The following is a 19816-nucleotide window of genomic DNA, read 5'->3' on the forward strand; positions in this document are numbered from 1 at the left end:
GGGGAATAATTAATTAACAGTTAAGCCTGCTGGAAACATTCCACTAAGTGGCACTCGGTAAATATTTGTTTACAATGATGAGGCTATTGCTTATCTATACCATCAAATTAGAAACAGAAGATTGTGGAGTCTTTCTCAGCAAGGTGTTAGAGATTTGTCATTGTATAGATGAGAAAATTGAAGGTCAGAGAAGCAAGGTGATTTATCCAGTGTTGTACAATGCAGTAGGGGCCAAGCAAGCCTCGTACCCCGAATTCTCGATTCTAAATTTATTCATTGCTTTTTCTGCTACACTGCACTAGTGTTTGTGGGAAATAGCTGAATTCCACTAAGCAAATTCATATGTTGAGACATTAACCTTTCCAAAGAACAGTAAAATCTCATTAAGTCGGAATAATTGGAAGAATGACCAGGATGAATTGGAGGAAAAGTTTGAACTATTATCAGAGATACTCAGCTTTTTCCTTTCGAGGCCATGGAGTAAATTGGAACAAATAGCCACAAAAATGAGGCCGAGTAGAGGTCTCCCTGAACCTGTGTGAAGGAATAAACAGGAATAATTCATAAATGGTACATTAACAGTTTGCATGTAAGTGACAACTACTAAAAATATTATAGGCATTTGGAGAAATAAATTTTTGTTAAAAATAAGCTAAATGGTTCCTTTGAAAACTCCTTGGAAAAATTTACATAAGGGCCTTCACGAACATGTCAAGTCAAACCATGTGCTAAAATGATCATGCCTTTGATTTAGTGGCATGTAAATTAACCTGTATGGTTTTGCTATACTCAAATTGGCATTATTTCTATAGATTCCCAGCAGCACAAATGATGACCTCTGTCTCTCACTTCCCATCCCTTTGATTTTTTTCATCTGCCCAAGGCCAACAGAGTTCTTCCAGCTGCTCGAAAACTGGAGGCATTTGCTATCTATTGCACCCCCTGCCTACCCACCCACACTCCCAGCCGCTTTTCACCCAATGACCCTCCCCTTGCTGCTACCATCTGTGAGAAGTCTTCATATTTGGCAGTCTGTCAGGTTTTCCATTCACACACTAACACTGAGCTGTTCCTGAAGATGTTTGGAAATGCTGGGCCTTGCTGTCTCTAACTCGTATTTAGCCGAACTGTCGGACATAGTACTCCCGAAGCAGCTGGGAGGCAGCTTCTGTTTTTCTCTCTTCAGACCGACTTTTCCCTCCTTCATTGTGTAAGAATTAGAGTTGTCTACCTTCCAGGTAACACACAGGAGGCTCCACACTAGGAAGGGGATGTTACTGACAGGAGGCTATTTGGGAAAATAGTCTGTGTCATGCTCTCAGCCAACCGATGTGCTCAAAGCTGAGAAAAAGGAAGATCTCTGGGGAAAATGGGCACATATAAGGCTTTCTTTGCTGGATGTGAAGTCCTGGATGGGATTCAAAGAGCCACGTATCTTAAGAAAAAACTGATCAAAACAGAAAGGAGGGCTACAGATATTTCTGCCATTTGATGTTAGTTTATTCTGATGAAATAGCTTAAGGTCAAAGCAAAATAGAGTGCCTCCGGCCTTCCCTGCTGGTGACTTGCTGCCCCCCTCTGGAGAAGTTGGAAACTGAAGCTTTGGTTCCTTTCTGTCCAGTTCTGTCTCTATTGTGGGTCTGTATTCCCATGGCTTCCCTTCTGAAAGGTGCTTTGCTACAGTGTAAAGAAGTATGGGGCCAGAACCGCACACCATGTGTTTAGTGAGTTTACAATGACTCTGAATAATGCCAAGATTTTTATATCCTGACTTGGAGGATGACTTCCTTAGCTTTGTGAACTGTATGTCCTGGCTCTATTTTCCTTCTACCAACAATCCAAACTAAAATCCTCTTTCTTGGCAGTCTGGGACTAGCAAGAAGTCCCTTCTGACTTGGCATCCTGCCTTAGGAATCTTATCCTTAAAAGGGTGAGTTTGGACTCCTGATCTCTAGGGTCCCTCTGGCTGATTCTATAAAAATACCTTTACTGGCAAGAAATGTCTGTTTAACTTGAAGAAACTCCTAGGTATTAAACAAGCCTTCCTTTTATTGAACAAGATTTCTGGAAATAAAAGAAATGCACTTTGTGGAAGAGTTGAATTTCAAAAAATTTTTTCAAAATAGGAAATCTGCCACTAAGAGGCAGTGTTCACATACAGTTCTATTCAAACATATCCACTATAGGTCCTTTTGAGGGAAGTATTTAAAATAGAAGGATATAAGAATGATTAAATCAGAGGTTGTGAGAATGGTAGAAAGATATGTTTTCTGTGGCAATAAACTTCTGAAAAGGTATTAAAAGGGCATCCATATTACAAAGTAATAGAAGAGTAAGTTGAATAAAAGTTTCTATTATCTATGAATGAAACGTGAAATATTGAGCCTGGTTTGAGAGTGAGATATGGTAGGTAGCAACTTTGTAAAAGAAAAATAGCATTTACCCTCCTTTTATTGCCCCTCAGCCACATGGCCTCTGAAAGCTGTGCTGTTTTGGCTCTATTTCTGTGCACTGGAACGTGAGGGGTAGATCACTAATTACCTGGGTAAGAAAATTCTAGAAATTTCTTTCCCTTTAAATACTGCTGCCTTCACCTTTGAAACTCAAATACTTGCGAAGTAGGAAAGTTGAGATAAGTACACTGAGTCACATAAATTTCATGTAAAGTTTAAGCAAATTACAGGATGAAAATAAGAATCAAATACAAATTGCTGAAGAAATTACGATTTTGAAACAGCTAAACCAAGAATATGTAGAAAGCAGAATGAACTCTTCATACATTTAGTGTAGCCATGTTTATGCCAGTATCATCTTTGGGCTTGAGCTTTCATTAGAGAGTAGATGTTTATCGGGTAGAAATATCGTAGTTCTCAATCTGGGAAACTTGGACAGAGTGTGGAGAAGCCCTATTTTTTTTTTAATTACACTTTTTTTTTTTTTTTTTTTAAAGCTACCAAGGTAACACAAACTCATGATCCCTCAGCCTTACTGACGAAAGTATTTAAGTGGATTCTGTTTGGGGCAGGATGGACAAAGCCTAGATACTGATGCCTTCTTTCCCCTCCACGTTGATCTGTAATGGGTCAGCAGGCAAGGGAGAACAACTTTTGAATGCTGAGAGGACGGCACTGGTCTTTTGATACTGATGATGTCTCATGTGACTGATTTTATAAGAACAAACTTAAAGAAATAGCAAAGTCCTCGTGTCTGAAGTGTTCCATAAGTGTTTTTCAAACTATTAAGTCATAAAATCCATTTGAAGGGTCTCAGCCAGCATGTTTTATCAGTGAGATAGGACGGAAAGGAATGGAATAGAAAATACCAAAACGGATCACACATTTTATTTCAGTGCTTGTATGGCATGTGTTTTACTGGGTTATTAAACTTTTGTTTCTTACTAAGGGTCATGTTGAAAAGAACTTGGAAGTCCCTTCCCTATAGCACTCTATCTATCACTGTCATGTCAGCTCATATCTCATCCTCCTTACTAGCCTGCAAATTAACTAAAGTGGGAATGAATATCTGAGTTACTTTTCACTGGCCACAGAGATTTCCTTAATACCTTATGTGTGGGATAGGGAACCTGTTTAAGATTTACTTCTCACTTTGCTTCTAAGTAAATTTCTAAAATATACTTTTTAAATTATCCAGGGCTATTTGTATTTCTGTTTTGTTTAGCTACTACCAATTTTACACGTAGCCTGGCATTAACATAAGCATTCTTTTAAAACCATCTTTTCCTTATTTTTGGGAATTGTGGCCCAAACATAGAAGTCAGCAAAAATGGCTTCCACGGAGGCTACTGGGCAGATTTAAATTTCTGTTTTTCAAAGAGCTCTTTCAGCTGCTGCTCAGTTGTGGCTTCTTTCTGCTGCATCAGCTCAGCCGTTCCTTTGGTCACTCCCCAGGCGTCGGGCTTCGACATGGAAGGGTTGTATGGCCTGCCTGAGGCTATCCGAAGATTCTCCCAGTATTCTTTCCTGGCCCTGGGTGAAGAAAACACACCACATTGGACTCCTTCCTGAGTATCTGTGTCTGTGTGTCACTGAGCTAGGAATACTTCCATAGAGCTGGCTTCAGACTCTTGAGAGTACGTCCACTGATACACATTTATTAATCTGGGCTACAAGTTTTTGGTTTTTTGTTTTGAATATTTTGTTTATTTATTTTGGGAGAGAGAGAGCTCGAGAGCATGAATGTGCACAAGCTGGGGCAGTGGCCGAGGCAGAGGGAGAAGCAGGCTCCCCACTGAGCAGGGAGCCTGATGATGTGGGACTCCATCCCAGGACCCCAGGATCAGGACCTGAGCGGAAGGCAGACACTTAACTGAGCCAGCCAGGCATCCCTCAAAAAACATTTTTAAATTTAACTTTTGGGGCACCTGGGTGGCTCAGTGGGTTAAGCCTCTGCCTTTGGCTCAGGTCATGATCCCAGGGTCCTGGGATAGAGCCCTGTATCAGGCTCTCTGCTCAGCCAGAAGCTTTGGGGACAGGGTCGTACCTTGTTCTTGCTACATCAGCATCCACAGCAGGGTCTGATAGAGTTGGGCAGAGTCACTGTCTACTGAACAGAGTGCAACCACTCCCTCTGCATGGGTGATCATCCTTCCTTCACCCCCTGCTTTATCTTGTGGCTAGTAAGCCCATCAAAACACAGCCCCCGTATCCCTTCTTCTAGAATGTCTTTCTGTTAGGCAGAGAGAGCCATTCTCTTCTCTTACTACTTTTTAAATCTCTGCCTCTACCAAAGCAGTTACTACGGTATAATCCACTGACTTTCTTAACAGTTTTCCCCAGTAGACTATGTGAATCTCTAGGCAGCTCTTCATTTATTTTCCCAGTGCTCTGCATGTTGCCTGATGTAAAGTCTGTTTATTGTTCATCTTCCTCACTGGAGTGTGAGCTCTGAGGGCAGAGACCTGTCTTACTCACCGTTGTCTACCCAGCTCCAAGAGTTGTGCTTGGCACAGAACAGGCACTTAGTTAATATTTGTTACATTTAACTTAAATCTTAACAACCAGTTAATTCAGAGTTGTTGAAGTTCCGTGGCACGGTACTATCCTGGAGCATGAAATCGCATTTCATTGCAACCTGCATTATTTATATGTTAAATCTTAAAGCCTTCTCCAGAAATCACTATCTAAGGTTACTCTGTAAACATCTCTGTGAACAATTTAAGGGGGATAACTAAGTATCATCATGCAGAAAATTAGCTATATTCTTTGCTCTGACCTCACTTGGACATACTCACAATGGACCTGAGTTTGGTTTGGCAGATACAGTTGAAAAGTTCTTACCTTGCTCTAATCCACGGTTTGGTGTGCATGTCTAAACCACTTCCCCAGCTGCCATGCTTTTCTGAAGCTGGTGGCAAAAATCCCCTTTCTGGGGCCAGCTCCTCTGCAATCGCCCGGATGTGGTAGGGCTCAAATCCACAGCACCCACCAATGTACCTAACCCCCAGGTTGTAGGCCTCTCTGGCATATTTTTGTATATCCCATCTGGTTGCAACTCTGGGCTCCAGTCCTATAATAAATGGAATGAATTCTTCATTTAAAAAACTACTCAAAATAAACAGCCATAATATGCTTGTAATTTTCAACAGCTGAATTAAATAATTTGTCAAGACCTAATTCTTAACTTTCAAAAACCATTAGGTAATTTGTGTCTACACATCCAGTCTTAAATGTGTACCAAATTTCAGATGGTTCCCAATGAACTGTGCCCTTTGATGTTCTCACCCTTGTGTAGTCCCCTCTCTTATTATATCAGGTTGGTCTCAGAGACCAATAGAATGTGTCAGAAGGGATCATTAGTGACTTCTGAGGCTGGGTTATACAAGGCACTGTGGTTTCTGCCTCAGTTTCTCTTAATCTCTTAGAATGGCTACCATGTTGTGAGGACACTGAAGCATCACAGTGGAAAGGCCCATAAGCTAAAGTACTGAGACCTCCACAAGAGACCACAAGAAGTGAATATCTGTTCCCAATAGCCAATTAAGGGAGCTTGGAAGTAGATTCCCTCACTCCCTTTAGGCCTTCAGATGACTGCAGACCTGACCAATATCTGGACTGCAACCCTCTAGGGGACCCTGAGCAAAAACTCTCCAGCTAGGCTGCTCCCAAATTCATGACCCATAGCAGCTCTGAGATATAATAACTATTTATTGTCTAAAAGTACTAATTTTTGCAATAATTTGTTCTATGGCAAAAACACAGTTGACTTGCCATTCCTCCATGGTTCTTCTGCATGGATTATTTTGTAATACCTTACTTCTCTGAGAGTCCCTATAAAATATAGTACCTTAGGACTATAGGAGCTTAGAATGGAACAGACTGGCCAGGCTCTGGCCCAGGTGACCTCTCTGGTTTGATTTTCAGGTAGACCCATACTTCCCAAACATGCTTTCTCCCTTTTCCCAGACTGCAAGTCTGCCCTCACTTCATCTGTTTGGTCTTTTTGTTCAGACTTGTTACGTAGTGATCCTGTGATGGTATTGTCTCCTTCCCCCAAAACTCTATAGTATCTGAGCAACATTCAGAACAGGAGAAAAGTGTCTTAGACATAAATTGGTCTGTCCTTCTAATTTTTCTGATGAGGAAACTAAGGTCTAGAAGAACGAATGGGTTTTTCTAAGGTTATATGATTTGGCAACCAAGCTGGACCAGGGTCACTATCTCTGCCAATCTCACCTGGAAGGGCATCATTTTTTTACCAAACTACAGGTAAAAGGTTTAGAAGTCTTTTTTGTCTGGTGGTTCTATCTTTTCCTTCTGCTGTGGTCCAGTAAATCAAGGAGCTGTCTGTAGGGAGGGAGGCTGGGGGGCAAGAGATGAGACATGCTGCCATTTGTTTACTATGAGAAAGCTCTATGGCTACAGTTAGGGAAATCTGTCCAACATGAAGACACTGAGAGGATTTATAAAATGTCTGTCTTACCAAAGGGGAATTCTGGTAGGTCGATAAATCCCTGTTTGTTGCAGTCAGGAGTGTGGTAGGCCAACGGCTGACTCATCAGGTGGGCTTTTAGTCGGGCAGCCTCCAAGCCTTCCTTCATGAGCTTCACCGTTTGTAAACTGGTTGTGGGGTCAAAGTGGCAGTTCACGCCAACGATGGACGCTCCTGCAAGTGGGAAGAACAGTTTAGCTTTAGGGATTCATCAGACAGGCAGGCTCAGCTCTCCTCCCTTAATTAGGGAGCTTTTATTTGGAATAGTGAATTGTAAATACAGCCTTTGGTTCTTGCTTCCTTGCAAACCTGTCTTGGGTTCGGGTGGGGATGATTGCTAATAGGCAGCAAGGGCTCTCCGTGAAAGGTGTTTTGAAGAATCTGTTAAAATGGAAGTGTCATTTATGCACACTTGGTTGTCCCACGTTTTTTTCCAGAAACTCATTATTAGAGTTTTTTTAACTCCACATTTTAAATGTCAATTTTTCAGTCTTGGATACAGTAATTTTCCAACACTCCCAGCTGCTCGATTGCACCTGTGGTTATCATATCATTCATTTGGGGAGCAGTGTTTCCTTTTATTGTGCTAGTTTACTAATATCACTAATCCAGATTCCAGGAGCTGCTAAGTTGATGCCATAGGTCATAATATCCAGTGTTCAGTGACAAGCATCTCAGTAGTCCTCATTGTGCTGGGTGACAGTTTGCTCCTTCATTCTTGTTCCAACCCTGCCTCCTGTTATTTCTCTGAAATTTTTTTTTTTCTTTTTTTGGTCAAGAGCACCGATGACCTCAACCTTGGCAAGGCCAGCAGTTACTTCTCTGTTCTCATCTTACTTGATGTCTCAGCAGCATTCAATCTACTGGACCATTCTCTCTTTCATCAACACTCTCCTTCTCTTGGCTTCTCATATTCTCTAGTGTTACTCCTACCTTGCTGGCTGCTTTCTTTGGATGTTAGGTGCTGAGCCCCTGCTCACGGCTGAACCTTTCAATCCTTCATTGTCCCAGGATCTCCATGAGCCATCGTCTCTTCACCTCTCCTTCCTTTCCAGTCCCAGGGCTCTTGGGATCCAGAACAAGATCCAGAACTCCAAGATTTCTCTCTTTAAGCCGAAATTTTCCTTTGGGTCCCAGACTTGTATATTCAACAGCTCACTTAACATCTTCACTTGGATCTTGAGTACCTTCTCTCTTTCTTCTCCTTCTTTTTTGTCTTTTTTTAAAAATTTTTAAATTTTTTTGATGTTCTGCTGCCAGAGTTTCTCTTTCCTTTCTTGACTTCATTACACTAATAAATTAATCATAGGTTGGCTACTTATTGGGTGTCTGTTAGGTATAAGTGTCCTTCTAAGGGGCTGTAGAGAAATAAAAACATAGAACATAGTCCCTGACATCAAGGATTTCATAATTTAGCACAGGGCTTCCAAAGGTTTGCTCCATGAGAGTAGGCTCTGAGATCGATTTAGAAAGTAGCTATTTAATTTGTCCCTTTCTTGGAGACTACCTATATATAAACATATCAAAGACTCAGAAATTCTGTGTATTGTTCCAATTTTAGTATGTGTGCAACCTAAGTGAGCAGTAAGGCCCTGAGAAACTCTGTTAATTGGTTTAATACAGCATTTTCTCTCTTATTTATTTTTTATTGTGTTTTGTTAGTCACCACACAGTACATCATTAGTTTTTGATGTTGTGTTCCATGATTCACTGTTTGCGTGTAACACCCAGTGCTCTATGCAATCATGCCCTCCTGAATACCCATCACCAGACTCACCCACCTCCCCATACCCCTCTTTTATTTTTAAAGATTTATTTATTTGAGAGGGAGAGAGACCGCATGAGCAGGAGGAGCAAAGGGAGAAGGAGAGAGAATCTCAGACTGACATGGGGACTCCCATCTCACAACCCTGAGATCACAACCTGAACCAAAACCAACAGCTGGATGCTTAAGGGACTGTGCCACCCTGGGGCCCCTAACCCAGCATTTTCTAAATGTATTTCACTACAGAACCCAACTAATGTTCTCACAGATTAGAAAATGTCGATTGAGGAGATCCCAAATGTGTGGTATAAGTAGAAAGAGTTCGTTTGCTGAGAGGAGGGCATGTTCACTTGTGCCCAGTGCTGTGCTAGGCATGGGGGTGCTCAGCCATGAGCCAAACATAATCTCTGCCCTCTTTGATCTTACAGTTTCGTGAGTCAGACATTAAAGAGATAAACAAATAAGGCAAATGGCAAGTGCTACAAAGAATATAAATAAGGTATGCTGATGTCAAACACTGCACCTACCTTGAATGGAATGGTCAGGGAAGAAATAGATGCAGGCCAAGAATCTCTGCCAGTTATCAACGGGGTGATGAAAGCCTTCTCTGGTCTTTTTGAAACAAGTTAACTTCCTTCTTCCCCTCCCCCCATGTTTATATTTCTGGTAAAAAGTTAAGATTATTTAGTTTCATTCCTAAATCTAATTGTTATTGTTAATGACAAGTATGAAGTGACTTTCATGAAATATCAGGAGTTGGATAAAAATCAGAAATCCAACATAGCCAGTCAAAATCTCCCCATTCCACAGAATGAGCTGGGCTCTTCACTGACATAGAGTAACTCCTTGCATTAAAAATGAGGCAGCTTTGAAAACAATCTGTGAGTTTTCCCTTATTGAAATGAAACCCAGTGTTAAGAATGGAAATTACTTGGGCACCTGGGTGGCTCAGTGGGTTAAGCCTCTGCCTTTGGCTCAGGTCGTGATCTCAGGGTCCTGGGATTGAGCCCCACATCAGGCTCTCTGCTCGGTGGGGAGCCTGCTTCCCCCCTCTCTCTCTGCTTCTCTGCCTACTTGTGATCTCTCTTTGTCAAATAAATAAATAAAATCTTTTAAAAAAAAGAATGGAAATTACTTAAAAAGGTAAATTACATGGCCCCTATTTCATACCAAAATTTTTAAAAATTTACTGTACCAATTACAAAAAGCAAAGCATATCAGGAATTTATGAAAAGGAGAAAACTTCCGCAAAGAAGGCAACTGACTTAAAAGTTACTGTCTTAAAACCTCAACTTAGGGTTAAAATAAAATGCACTTTTTCCTCATGCTCGTTTTGAATTACTGAAATTCTTCCTTCTAGGTGTTACACCTTGGTCTAGTTGCCCCTTTCAGAACAATGGTATGTGTGTATGTTTTTTTTCTTTATTTTACTTTTTTTCTCTTTAGGAGTCAATAGTGATATTATCAGTACTCCCAGGAAAGCACATTAATGGTTTTCCTTTTAACAAAACAAGTATATAATGATTCATAGGTGGGCCTGTATTTGTATGTAGTTTTCAAAAGACTCACTAATTGCAAACTGGTTAAAATCCATCATCACCTGCTTTAACCAGGCGCACTGCACACTCGCCGGGTCTCACGCCGTGCAAATCCCCCTCTGGGCCGATGCACATGGTTGCTGCCACGGGTTTCCCAGATGTCTTCAAGGCTTCCACTGCCCACACAGCCTCTTCAACATGCTCAAAATACTGAAATAAGATCAAATTAAGGTACTTTTTATCTCGTTTCTTCTGAACAATTAGAAAACTTATTTTACTGTGTAATAATTATCACTAAATGACCAGTCTTCAAACTTTTGAGTTGTGACCCATTAGCATTTTTTGAAATGGAATAGAAGGGTAATTACTGTGAAGTGCAGTCAAAAGGTTTGAAGAACACTTCATTAGATTAACTGAATCAAATTCAGTAGAAGCCCTAAACTGGAAAAAGATTTAAAAACTAAATATTTACTAACCATGATGGGCAACTATCCCACATGTTCCTCAGGAAAGCACAAGGTAGAGAAAATACATGAGCTGCGATGTCTCATCTTTGGTCAAATATTTGTTTACCTCAGCAATCAAGAAGTCCACATTCTTCTTCAGAAAGACCTCTAGCTGTTGCTGAAATACTTTTTTAACTTCCGTTTCACTCTTGCAGCTGAGGTACGAAGGCGTTTGACTCACGCCTCCTGCCACCAAAGCGTCTCCCTCATCAGCCACTTGCCGGGCAATATCACAAGCAGCTTCATTGACTTTCTGCCCCTAAAATGAGTGAAATAGGATGTATCTACATTTTCATGCAGAATTGAAACCAAATTATTATTCAAATGTCCACATCTCAGTTGGATATTACCATGGAGAGTTCTAGAAGATGACAGTGATAGAATAGTTCAATTTACCAAGCTGAGCAATTTGCAGTAACAACACCACCACTAATAGTAATGAAAACAATAAATCTAATGATGGTATCTAGGATATTACATACCAAAGCTCTGTGAGAGGATAAAGATCTTTACATAAAAGGATCTGGTATCTTCCAGTGTCTAAGTGGCACTTAGAAGAATATTTAGCAGATAGTGGTGATGATGATGATTATTTGCTGTCAAGATCAATGAGAATAAAATGTAATTAAGATGACTACAGAATTGGGGCACCTGGGTGGCTCAGTGGGTTAAAACCTCTGACTTCAGCTCAGGTCATGGTCTCAGGGTCCTGGTATCAAGCCCCGCATCGGACTTTCTGCTCAGTGGGGAGCCTGCTTCCCTCTCTCTCTGTCTGCCTCTCTGCCTACTTGTGGTCTCTCTCTCTGTCAAATAAATAAATAAAATCTTAAAAAAAAAAAGATGACTACAGAATTCATGACTTTTTATCATTATGTATTTTCTTAATTAACAGATGCATGTATTGCAAAGTATTTTCTAATTACTTAGACATTAAAAATTGACACTTGTCTTCAATAAACCCCAGTGCTGTGGCTCACACAGACTCATGCAATTTTAGAACTTGGTCTTTTAGACCGCCTTTTAGAGCTCAGTCAGTGAAACCTCTGACTCCTGATCTCCACTCAGGTCTCAGTCTGATGGTTGTGAGTTCAAGCTCCGTATTGGGTTCCATGCTAGACGTGGAGCCCACCTAAAAAACAAATGAACAAAAAGCTTCTTTTTCATTATAGGGATTGAGAAATTGTCACTTTGATGGCGTAGGTAAATGGTTTGCCCAACATGATACAGTTGATTATAGCTGAGTCAGGAAAGTTCCAGGATCACTGTGCCCTTCCTTGTGTCTTTGACCTTTCCCTACATTGCCCCACATTAAAAAAAGGTACGGATGTAAGAATTTGTCAGGATACCCACTCAGCAACTTAGGATGACTGGGAGAATCATTAATCATTAACTACCTCTTCTTTGATATGCTTCATTAAATGCCTTTCTGTCAATTTTGGGGACTCCACCTAAAACCTAAAAGAGTTATTCACACATATCTCATTTCTGTATTATCTAAAAATTACATTCTGAGTTACTGGGAAAATGTACTTTTTATAAAATGCTAGTGAGATATAGCAGGTGTTTGTTTTTGTCAGGAGAATTAATGCACAAAGTAAGAAATCAGCAATCCTGTATCACACATATCCCATTTCTGTATTATCTAAAAACTCAACATTTTTCTTTATGAGAACTTTGGTGAGGACATGTAATGCCTACTGTGCCCGTCTAAGAATGCCAAGTATGGCTTTACTCACAGATATTTTCTCTGCAACATAGTTTCCCCTGTTCTCCAGCTTGTCTTCACTTGCATAAAAGGTGAAGGTTTGCATGACGTTGGATCCAGCTCTGAGGAACTCTCGATGAAGCTGGCGAACTGGGAGATTGGTTGAGGAAGGTTATTCATGACTATCAGTTGATAACTCATGATGCTTGCAAAAGGCTACCAGATATACAGCTAATGAAAATATCTGCTTACATTCTTTGCACATCCTGAGAGCAAACAAGAAGCAGATCTGGGGCTCTTGCTATGAAGGAGAGATTATTTCTACCATGGAGGTGGGGTGAAAGGAAGAGGGAGCTCCCACAGAGGAGGAATCATTTAACGTTTTTGCTGGGCAGAGGTGGGGAAAAGATTCCCTACAGAGGACCTGAACAAAAAGGAGGCGGCAGCAATAGGTTTGGATTTGGGGGTGCAGCAGGTAGTGTCAGCAGCTGAAGTTGAGGATGTATCAGAGAGTTAGTAGGAGATGCAGGTGGAGAGGGGGTACTGGGCCTGCAGAGGACAAATGGCCTAACACATCATCCCAAGGAGCCTAGGCTTCAGACCGCAGGTATCGAGAAACACCAGTACTTTGTAAAAATATGAATGATGTGATTAGCTCAGTGTATTTGAAAGATATTTCTGGTAACTGAGTGGAATAAGAATTGGAGGAAGGGTCCTAAGCATAGGTCCATGGATAAATGGCAAAGCTTTCACTGGCTAAAGAAAATATGATGGGGCAGCTCCCCCCATATAACCAATTATATTCAATTTAAGGAATTAACCTTTGCTCTAAAATAGTGGTCCTAAACTCTGGTTGCCCATTAGATACCCTGTAAGCTTTTTAAAAATAATGGTTGCTGGGGTCCAATCCACAGATATTTTAATTTAGTTGGAAACTGATTCTTAGCTTACATTTTATTGAGAACTGCCATTCTGAGTGACTGGGAAAATGCTCTTTTTAGAAAATGCTAGTGAGACTTAGCAGGTTTTCATTTTCATCAGGAGAATTATAAAGGAATCAGCAATTCTGTATCAACCCCTGAATCTATTTTTGAAATTTCATTGGCTTTTCAAAGCCAAAGTTCTGGGAGTGACTACATTAGAGGCTAGGAAATTTTTAGGACAGTGGAGTTCCTAGCCCTTTAGTCTGGCACGTTTGCATCCCGGGGCCCTAGTGGAGTGCAGAGCACATAGGAAGCTCAGTGTGGTTTTAAAGGAACAAGTCAGTGAGGCCAGAAAGCTTCTGAATTTCAGAAAATGGGTTTCTAAGCATGGAATCTCTAGTTCTGAGAGGGAACTTAAAAGCGTGCCTAATGTGGAAGCTTCAGACTTGTTTTAATTAGCAACAGAACCAATGAAAGACATTTTATTCGGAGTCCCCTGTTCATGGATCAAACACAGAGCTGCTGTGGCTGGAGCGGGGTGAAGGGCCTATCGATGAGGTCCTTGTACACTAGGAGGAAATGGATTCTAAACAGGAAGTCCATCCAGCTGGTCCTTGGGTGGATTTCCAGGGACTGTGTTAAAAAGCCCTGGAATGGTGTGCAAATTGAACATATGTATATTTTACACTGCATTTTACACCCTTTTACTAGATTTTTCCAGAGGGCAGTAGCCAACTCCTTGCTCTTAATCGATCTGGTTATTCTACGGTGCTTCTTAAAGCTGCAGTGCTTCTCGAAGTGTGACCCAAATGAGACTCACCTGGGGGCAATTAATAAGAATTCAGATTCCCCAAGCCCCTCCAGATTCAGCAAGCCTGAATTCTTTGCTGAATTCTATGCTGATTCCACTGGGTGCAAGAATTGCAATTTTTGGCATAGACTTTAGTAGGACAATTAGTCCACTTAAATGAGCCCAAAATACTCAAGAAACAGATGGCCAAGAGATAAATGTGCTGTTTCTGTATTAAGAAAGTCAAAGTCAGTATCAGAGCAGTTTCTCTTGAACTCCTCTAATGTATAACTTTAAAAAAAGGTGACTTGTAAGATTGAAGCTTGTGTTTAAAGCACAGTCTTACTTTATTTACATGGCGGAGTTTTCACCAAAGTACCTTATTGTTAATACCAGTTTTGCCCGAGAAATATTTCACTGAATTTAACCCAGCAAGCAGACCTTAAGAAACAAACCGCAGATATATTTTAAATTCTCATTCTTGGATCTTAATTATTCTATTGTGTTCCTTAAAGCCCTTTAATGCAGCACTTCTCAAAGTGTGGTTCACCTTGCTATCGCCTGGGGACAGTTATAAATTTGTAGGTTCCTTGACCCACTCACAGACCTAATGAGTCCAAATCTCTAAGTGAAGGCTGGGAATCTATCACTTTTAATAAGCTGCTGGTGCAATGAAAATTTGAAGACTACTGTTGTTTTAGTTTCCCAAGCCTACTGAATTCTCTTTTCCTTTCCTTCCTTCCTCCCTCCACAACTGCCTGCCTGCCCCCCCTTCCTCCTTTTCTTCCTCCCTTCCTTCTTTCCTCCCTTCCTCGTTCTTTCTTTCCTTCTTTTAGGGCAGAGTACAGTATTATTTCTACTTTTATTTGGAAATATGAAAGTTGTGTGTATTTGCCAGGCTTCATGGTGTGACTGTAGCTCTTTTACTTTGAATACAATTCAGAGCTAGTGTGATTTGAACACAAAATTTCTATACTTCTCCAGCAGAAATAGATACATTACAACCAAGACACTATCAAGAGAAGAAACAATGGATTTAATAATAGACTTGTAGTGTTTCACATTATCAGGCAGTATTTTAAGGACTTTACACATAACTTATTTAAATCTCATAACAATCTTAGAGGTAGATGTCAATATTATCTCAGTTTTATAGAAGAGGAAACTGGGTCCCAGAGAAGCTGAATAATTTCCCCATGGCCACACCACCTAGTGTGCCAGAATTTCATTCAATTATTCATTCATTCAATTAGTCTGGATCCAGAATCTGTTTGTTTAACCTTAAAGCCGTACTGTCACTTTATAGGCTTTGTTAGTTTCTGTCCTTTATCCCTGAATTCACTGAAATACACTCTTTAATAAACATTAAAGACAGCTCTTCAACTTGGGTAATATTCACAAGAACTTCCTCCAGTTTCCTCTAAGTCAGCTTCTTTCAGTGTTGGCTACTGATGGCTGTTGACTGAGACGTCTCTAGGAAGTACCCTCGGCCAAAGGGAGCTTCCTTGCAAAGGGCTAAACCCTCTCCTGGGAGAGGGGAGAGTTGGTAGTTTGGATGCAATGCTTGGTCTCTTAGTAGGCAGAGAGCAAAGGTCCAGCTTCCTTGCCTCAATTTGGGACTACTCTGAAGGGCCTATCCAAATCCAGAGCTTCCTGAGGGACTGGCCAAGTTGTTGTCTTTAACAACTGCATCACCGTGTAAATGCACTTCCCATTAAAAGTTCTGAGCACAGGGTGCCTGGGTGGCTCAGTAGGTTAAAGCCTCTGCCTTTGGCTCAGGTCATGATCCCAGGGTCCTGGGATCAAGACCCATGTCAGGCTCCCTGCTCAGTGGTACTCACTGCTTACCCCCCTCTCTTTGTCCGCCTCTCTGCCTACTTGTGATCTCTGTCAAATAAATAAAAATCTTTAAGCAAACAAACAAAATCCACTTCTGGCCAACTGGCAATGAGCGCCTACCTCGTGATGGGTGTTAGAGTCCCCAGCATGCTCTAGGGGTACAGTTGTTTCAAAACTCATGTGTGGTGAGCTGGAATGAGATGCCCTTAGAAGGGAATGTACTAGCAGGTGCAGTAGCTCAGATGGTTGAGAGGTTCAGAGGCAGTAGCAATTATAAGGACTTCAGAATCAGATGGCTATTGTTGGGTACAACTAACATACTAGAGAAAGACAGTGAAAGGTTAAGGGTGATTCATCACCAAATTAAGGCCAAGTATGAAGGTCTGTTGGGTTCCTGGGTGGCATAACAAGAAGCTCACCTTTTGTAGCTAGAGAGCAGAAAATGCTGAGGATCTGGCCCTGGACTAAATTATACAAGGAGCCAAAAGTCAGAGAGGGTGAATTCTCAACCAGGCAAGCCTTCTATTGCCAAAGTCAGGGCCTGATTAGGAAGATACGGGTCCCTGAGATTGGGATGAAGACATATAGGTGGAGTCACTTATGAACTTCAAAAATCTAGATCCCTCTTGAGCCCTCTGGGCCTGCAGAAGTGGCCCATTTCTCCCTTTAAAGGGTAATGCTTCCTACTTGGTTTAGGCTGATAAAACCCTTGTAAGACAGCATTATCTCCCTCATGTGCCATCTCAGAACCCCTCTTGGCACTTTACCATAAAAGATTTGTGGTCAAAAAAGTGAAATGAGAATAGGCTGTGTGGGTGCAGGTGCAAGGTAGGTAGACAGTTCAATTTAAATAGGATGGGACAAGTATACAATAGATTTAATGAGTTGGCGAATATACAGTGGAGGAGAGCATATCTATAAGAAGTGATTGTTACTGTAGGTAAGACGGATGATGAACACATGGGGAGAGAATGGATTAGAAATGCTAACATGGAAGGGATGAAGGACTGAAAATATTGATGAGGTTGTGGAGTGGGAGAATTAGAGTGAGCAGAAAATATAGAAGGTGCTTGTCAGAGTGGGGTCTTTGTAATTGGGATTTCAGGAGTAGACAGTGGTGATGGCAAGATCTAGGACTGTGTTGCTGAGGTGAAGGATGGAGGAAAAATAGAGTTGGAGATGAGGAGGAGATCAAGGCATTGACAGGAAGAGTCCTAGATAGACCATCTGCATGGATATCGAGGTCACCCAGAGAGGTAAGGGAGGGAGGAGCAAAGAGGAAGGCAGTGAGCCAGCTTCTAGACTCACCTAAAGTGAAGGGCAGGAACCAAGAGGTGGCTATAGGTGATAGCAACAAGGAGGACCACTGTGGTCATTCAATGTGTGAGTCTGTCCTTACATACCTAGCACAATGCCCAGCAGGCAATAATAAATGTTGGGAAATGTACCATAAATGGATCTGTTTGATGGTATGCTCCTAGACTGGTCATTGCAGTGCTCTTTTATGAGAACTTAGAATAGAGCTATGTACCAACCTGCTTCTGGGTGTTCCACAGCAGCCTCTGGGGTCCAGGGGCCTGCTTTCACGTAGCCCCTCTTCTCCAGTGCAAAGACAAACCCTCCATCTCCAATCACAACTTCTCCAGAGTTTAAACGTTCTAGGATGCCCTAAAATTATAGAAAGGAGTTACTTGAGTTTTGAAAACAATTTTCTATTTTTAGTACTTTGGTTATCATATTCTTGAAAAGAATGATTTCCTTAGAATTCTCAGAAAGTACATATATTTATAAATTCATGACTATAAGGCAAACAATCAGAATGCTCACATAATGAAAATGTGTATAAATGCGCTGGGGGTGAGGGTTTTTCAGAACACATCAAAGAATTTAAAAATTTTATCTTTTATTTTGATTTTTTTAAAAAGATTTTTTAATGTATCTATCCATCTGTCGGTCATCTATCTATTTAGAAGGAGCATGAGCAGGGAGGGGCAGAGGGAAAAGGAAAGAAAGAATCCCAAGCAAGCTTCTCATCCAATGCAGAGCCCCATGTGGGGCTTAATCTCATAATCCTGAGGTCATGACCTGAGCCAAGATCAAAAGCGGGAAGCTTCACGGACTCAGCCACGGAAGCACCCCAGCACACATTAAAGTATTTTGAAGAATATGGTGGAAGAATGTTACCGTTGAAGAAATATGTACAGAAGAATTAAAAGAAAAGGTTTAATTGTAAAGCCTCAAATGAATACTTAGGCACACATTCTTAAAATGGTGAAAGCTAGTCTTCTTATTCTGTTGGTAAGGAGTTCTTACAGTTGTCCTTGATCCCCGGCTGTCTCCCTGGGGGCCTCTGTCAGCCGGGTGGGGGGGCACTTTGATACCCCAGGGTCAAGTGTATTTCCTCCTCCCTTGACTCTTTTCCCACCAGCCCACCCATAGTCCTGAAGTCGCTCCATCTGTCTGCGCCACGCATCTATCCTCCTTCATCTCCCAATCTAGATGAAGGCCGACAGTCTGGACATTCATCCCAGCTAGGGAAGAGAGAGGATTGTCATTAATCAGGTGTTGGAGCTGCTGGGTTTTTTGGTTTTTAAATCTTATTAACAGCCCTTAGTATCTTAGAGCCTTTCTATCCGTTTTTGTTTGGTTTTGTTTGGTTTGGTTTGGTTTTCTGAGGCATGGATGGTACATTTTGTTGTGATCGCAGAAGCCAAGCTGGGGGTAAAAACTTACCATGGCCCAACCAACGAGTGAGCCTTGGAGCTGCGGCGGGACTGGTACGCCTGCACGCAAGAACCGGGCAGGGAGGCGGCCCTGGGGCTCTGCTGCACCCGTCCTAGCGCGGGCAGGAAACTGTCGGACCCCGCCCGCGCGCCTCCCTGGCCGGCCCGCGGACCACGCAGAGGGGCGCGCACGGCCGTGCCGGCACAGACGCGGGGTGGCCAGGGCGCACCCTAAGGAATCCCATACTCCCACCGCTGTCGGGAAGAAAAGTCCTGTGTTTGGGTCTAGGAGCCGCACTTCTGGGGGAGTGCTGTGGTGTTGGGGTGCTGGACTCAGAAGATGTTGGGAGTCGTGGGGTTCCGGGGGTGTCCTCGAGTCGGCGGTCACGTAGATCTAGGGCGCGCTCGGGATATGGGCAGGGGAGTTGCGGGGAGCTCAGAGGCACCTTGGGAGCCTGCCGGAGAAGTTCTGAGAGCACCTTCTGGTCACAGTCGGGCTCCGAGGACCCCTCTGCGCTTCCTGAGGCTGGGGTGTGGGGCCGGTGGGCCGAGACTCAGAGCCCCCGCTGGGATGGAGAACGCCCTCGGATGCCCCGCAGACTCACCCTCTTGGCCTTTTTGCCCCCAACGGGTGCCATCTTCGAGGTGTCCAGATGGCTGCTAGGCACGGATGCGGACCGACGAGGGGAGTGTACCCCGCGCGTAGCTTGGAGCTGCACCACTGTCGCGGCCGGGCTCTTTATACCGTGCGCTGGGCGCGGGGTGGGTTTCCCCAGCCTTGGCGCGGCCAACGCGGTCCTCGCTTGGGAAACACGCCTCCCCGACTTTTTTTTATTGAGGCCGGCGGTTAGTTGGGAACTTGCCCTGCGGAGATGATCGAGACTGTTATCTCAAATCGGTGAACACACAAGGCAAGTAAAATAAGAAAAAGTAATAATGAGGTTGCCCCTCGCTCAGGTTTCTACCTTACCTGTGCAGGGTCCCTCCCATTCTCCGCCCCCGCCCCCCTCCCACTGCTTAGAAGGGTCCCGACCCTGATTTATTTCTCTCTTGCCTGGGCTCTTGCACAGTTACCCACT

At 42.5% G+C, this 19816-nt stretch overlaps 1 protein-coding gene across 1 annotated transcript; it reads right to left on the reverse strand.

The window, feature by feature from the left end:
• Positions 1–2919: 2919 nt before the first annotated feature.
• Positions 2920–19535, reverse strand: BHMT (betaine--homocysteine S-methyltransferase). Its single transcript, XM_032335887.1, has 8 exons — positions 19343–19535; positions 17550–17682; positions 12494–12612; positions 10825–11016; positions 10314–10461; positions 6940–7122; positions 5298–5526; positions 2920–3986 (listed from the first exon to the last, which is right to left on the reverse strand). The coding sequence occupies exons 1-8, from the start codon at positions 19373–19375 to the stop codon at positions 3800–3802; spliced, it is 1224 nt and encodes a 407-aa protein (XP_032191778.1). The 5' UTR covers positions 19376–19535; the 3' UTR covers positions 2920–3799.
• Between the last annotated feature and the right edge of the window lie 281 nt (positions 19536–19816).

The sequence above is a fragment of the Mustela erminea genome, chromosome 3 (assembly GCF_009829155.1).
Source record: "Mustela erminea isolate mMusErm1 chromosome 3, mMusErm1.Pri, whole genome shotgun sequence".
NCBI lineage: Eukaryota > Metazoa > Chordata > Mammalia > Carnivora > Mustelidae > Mustela > Mustela erminea.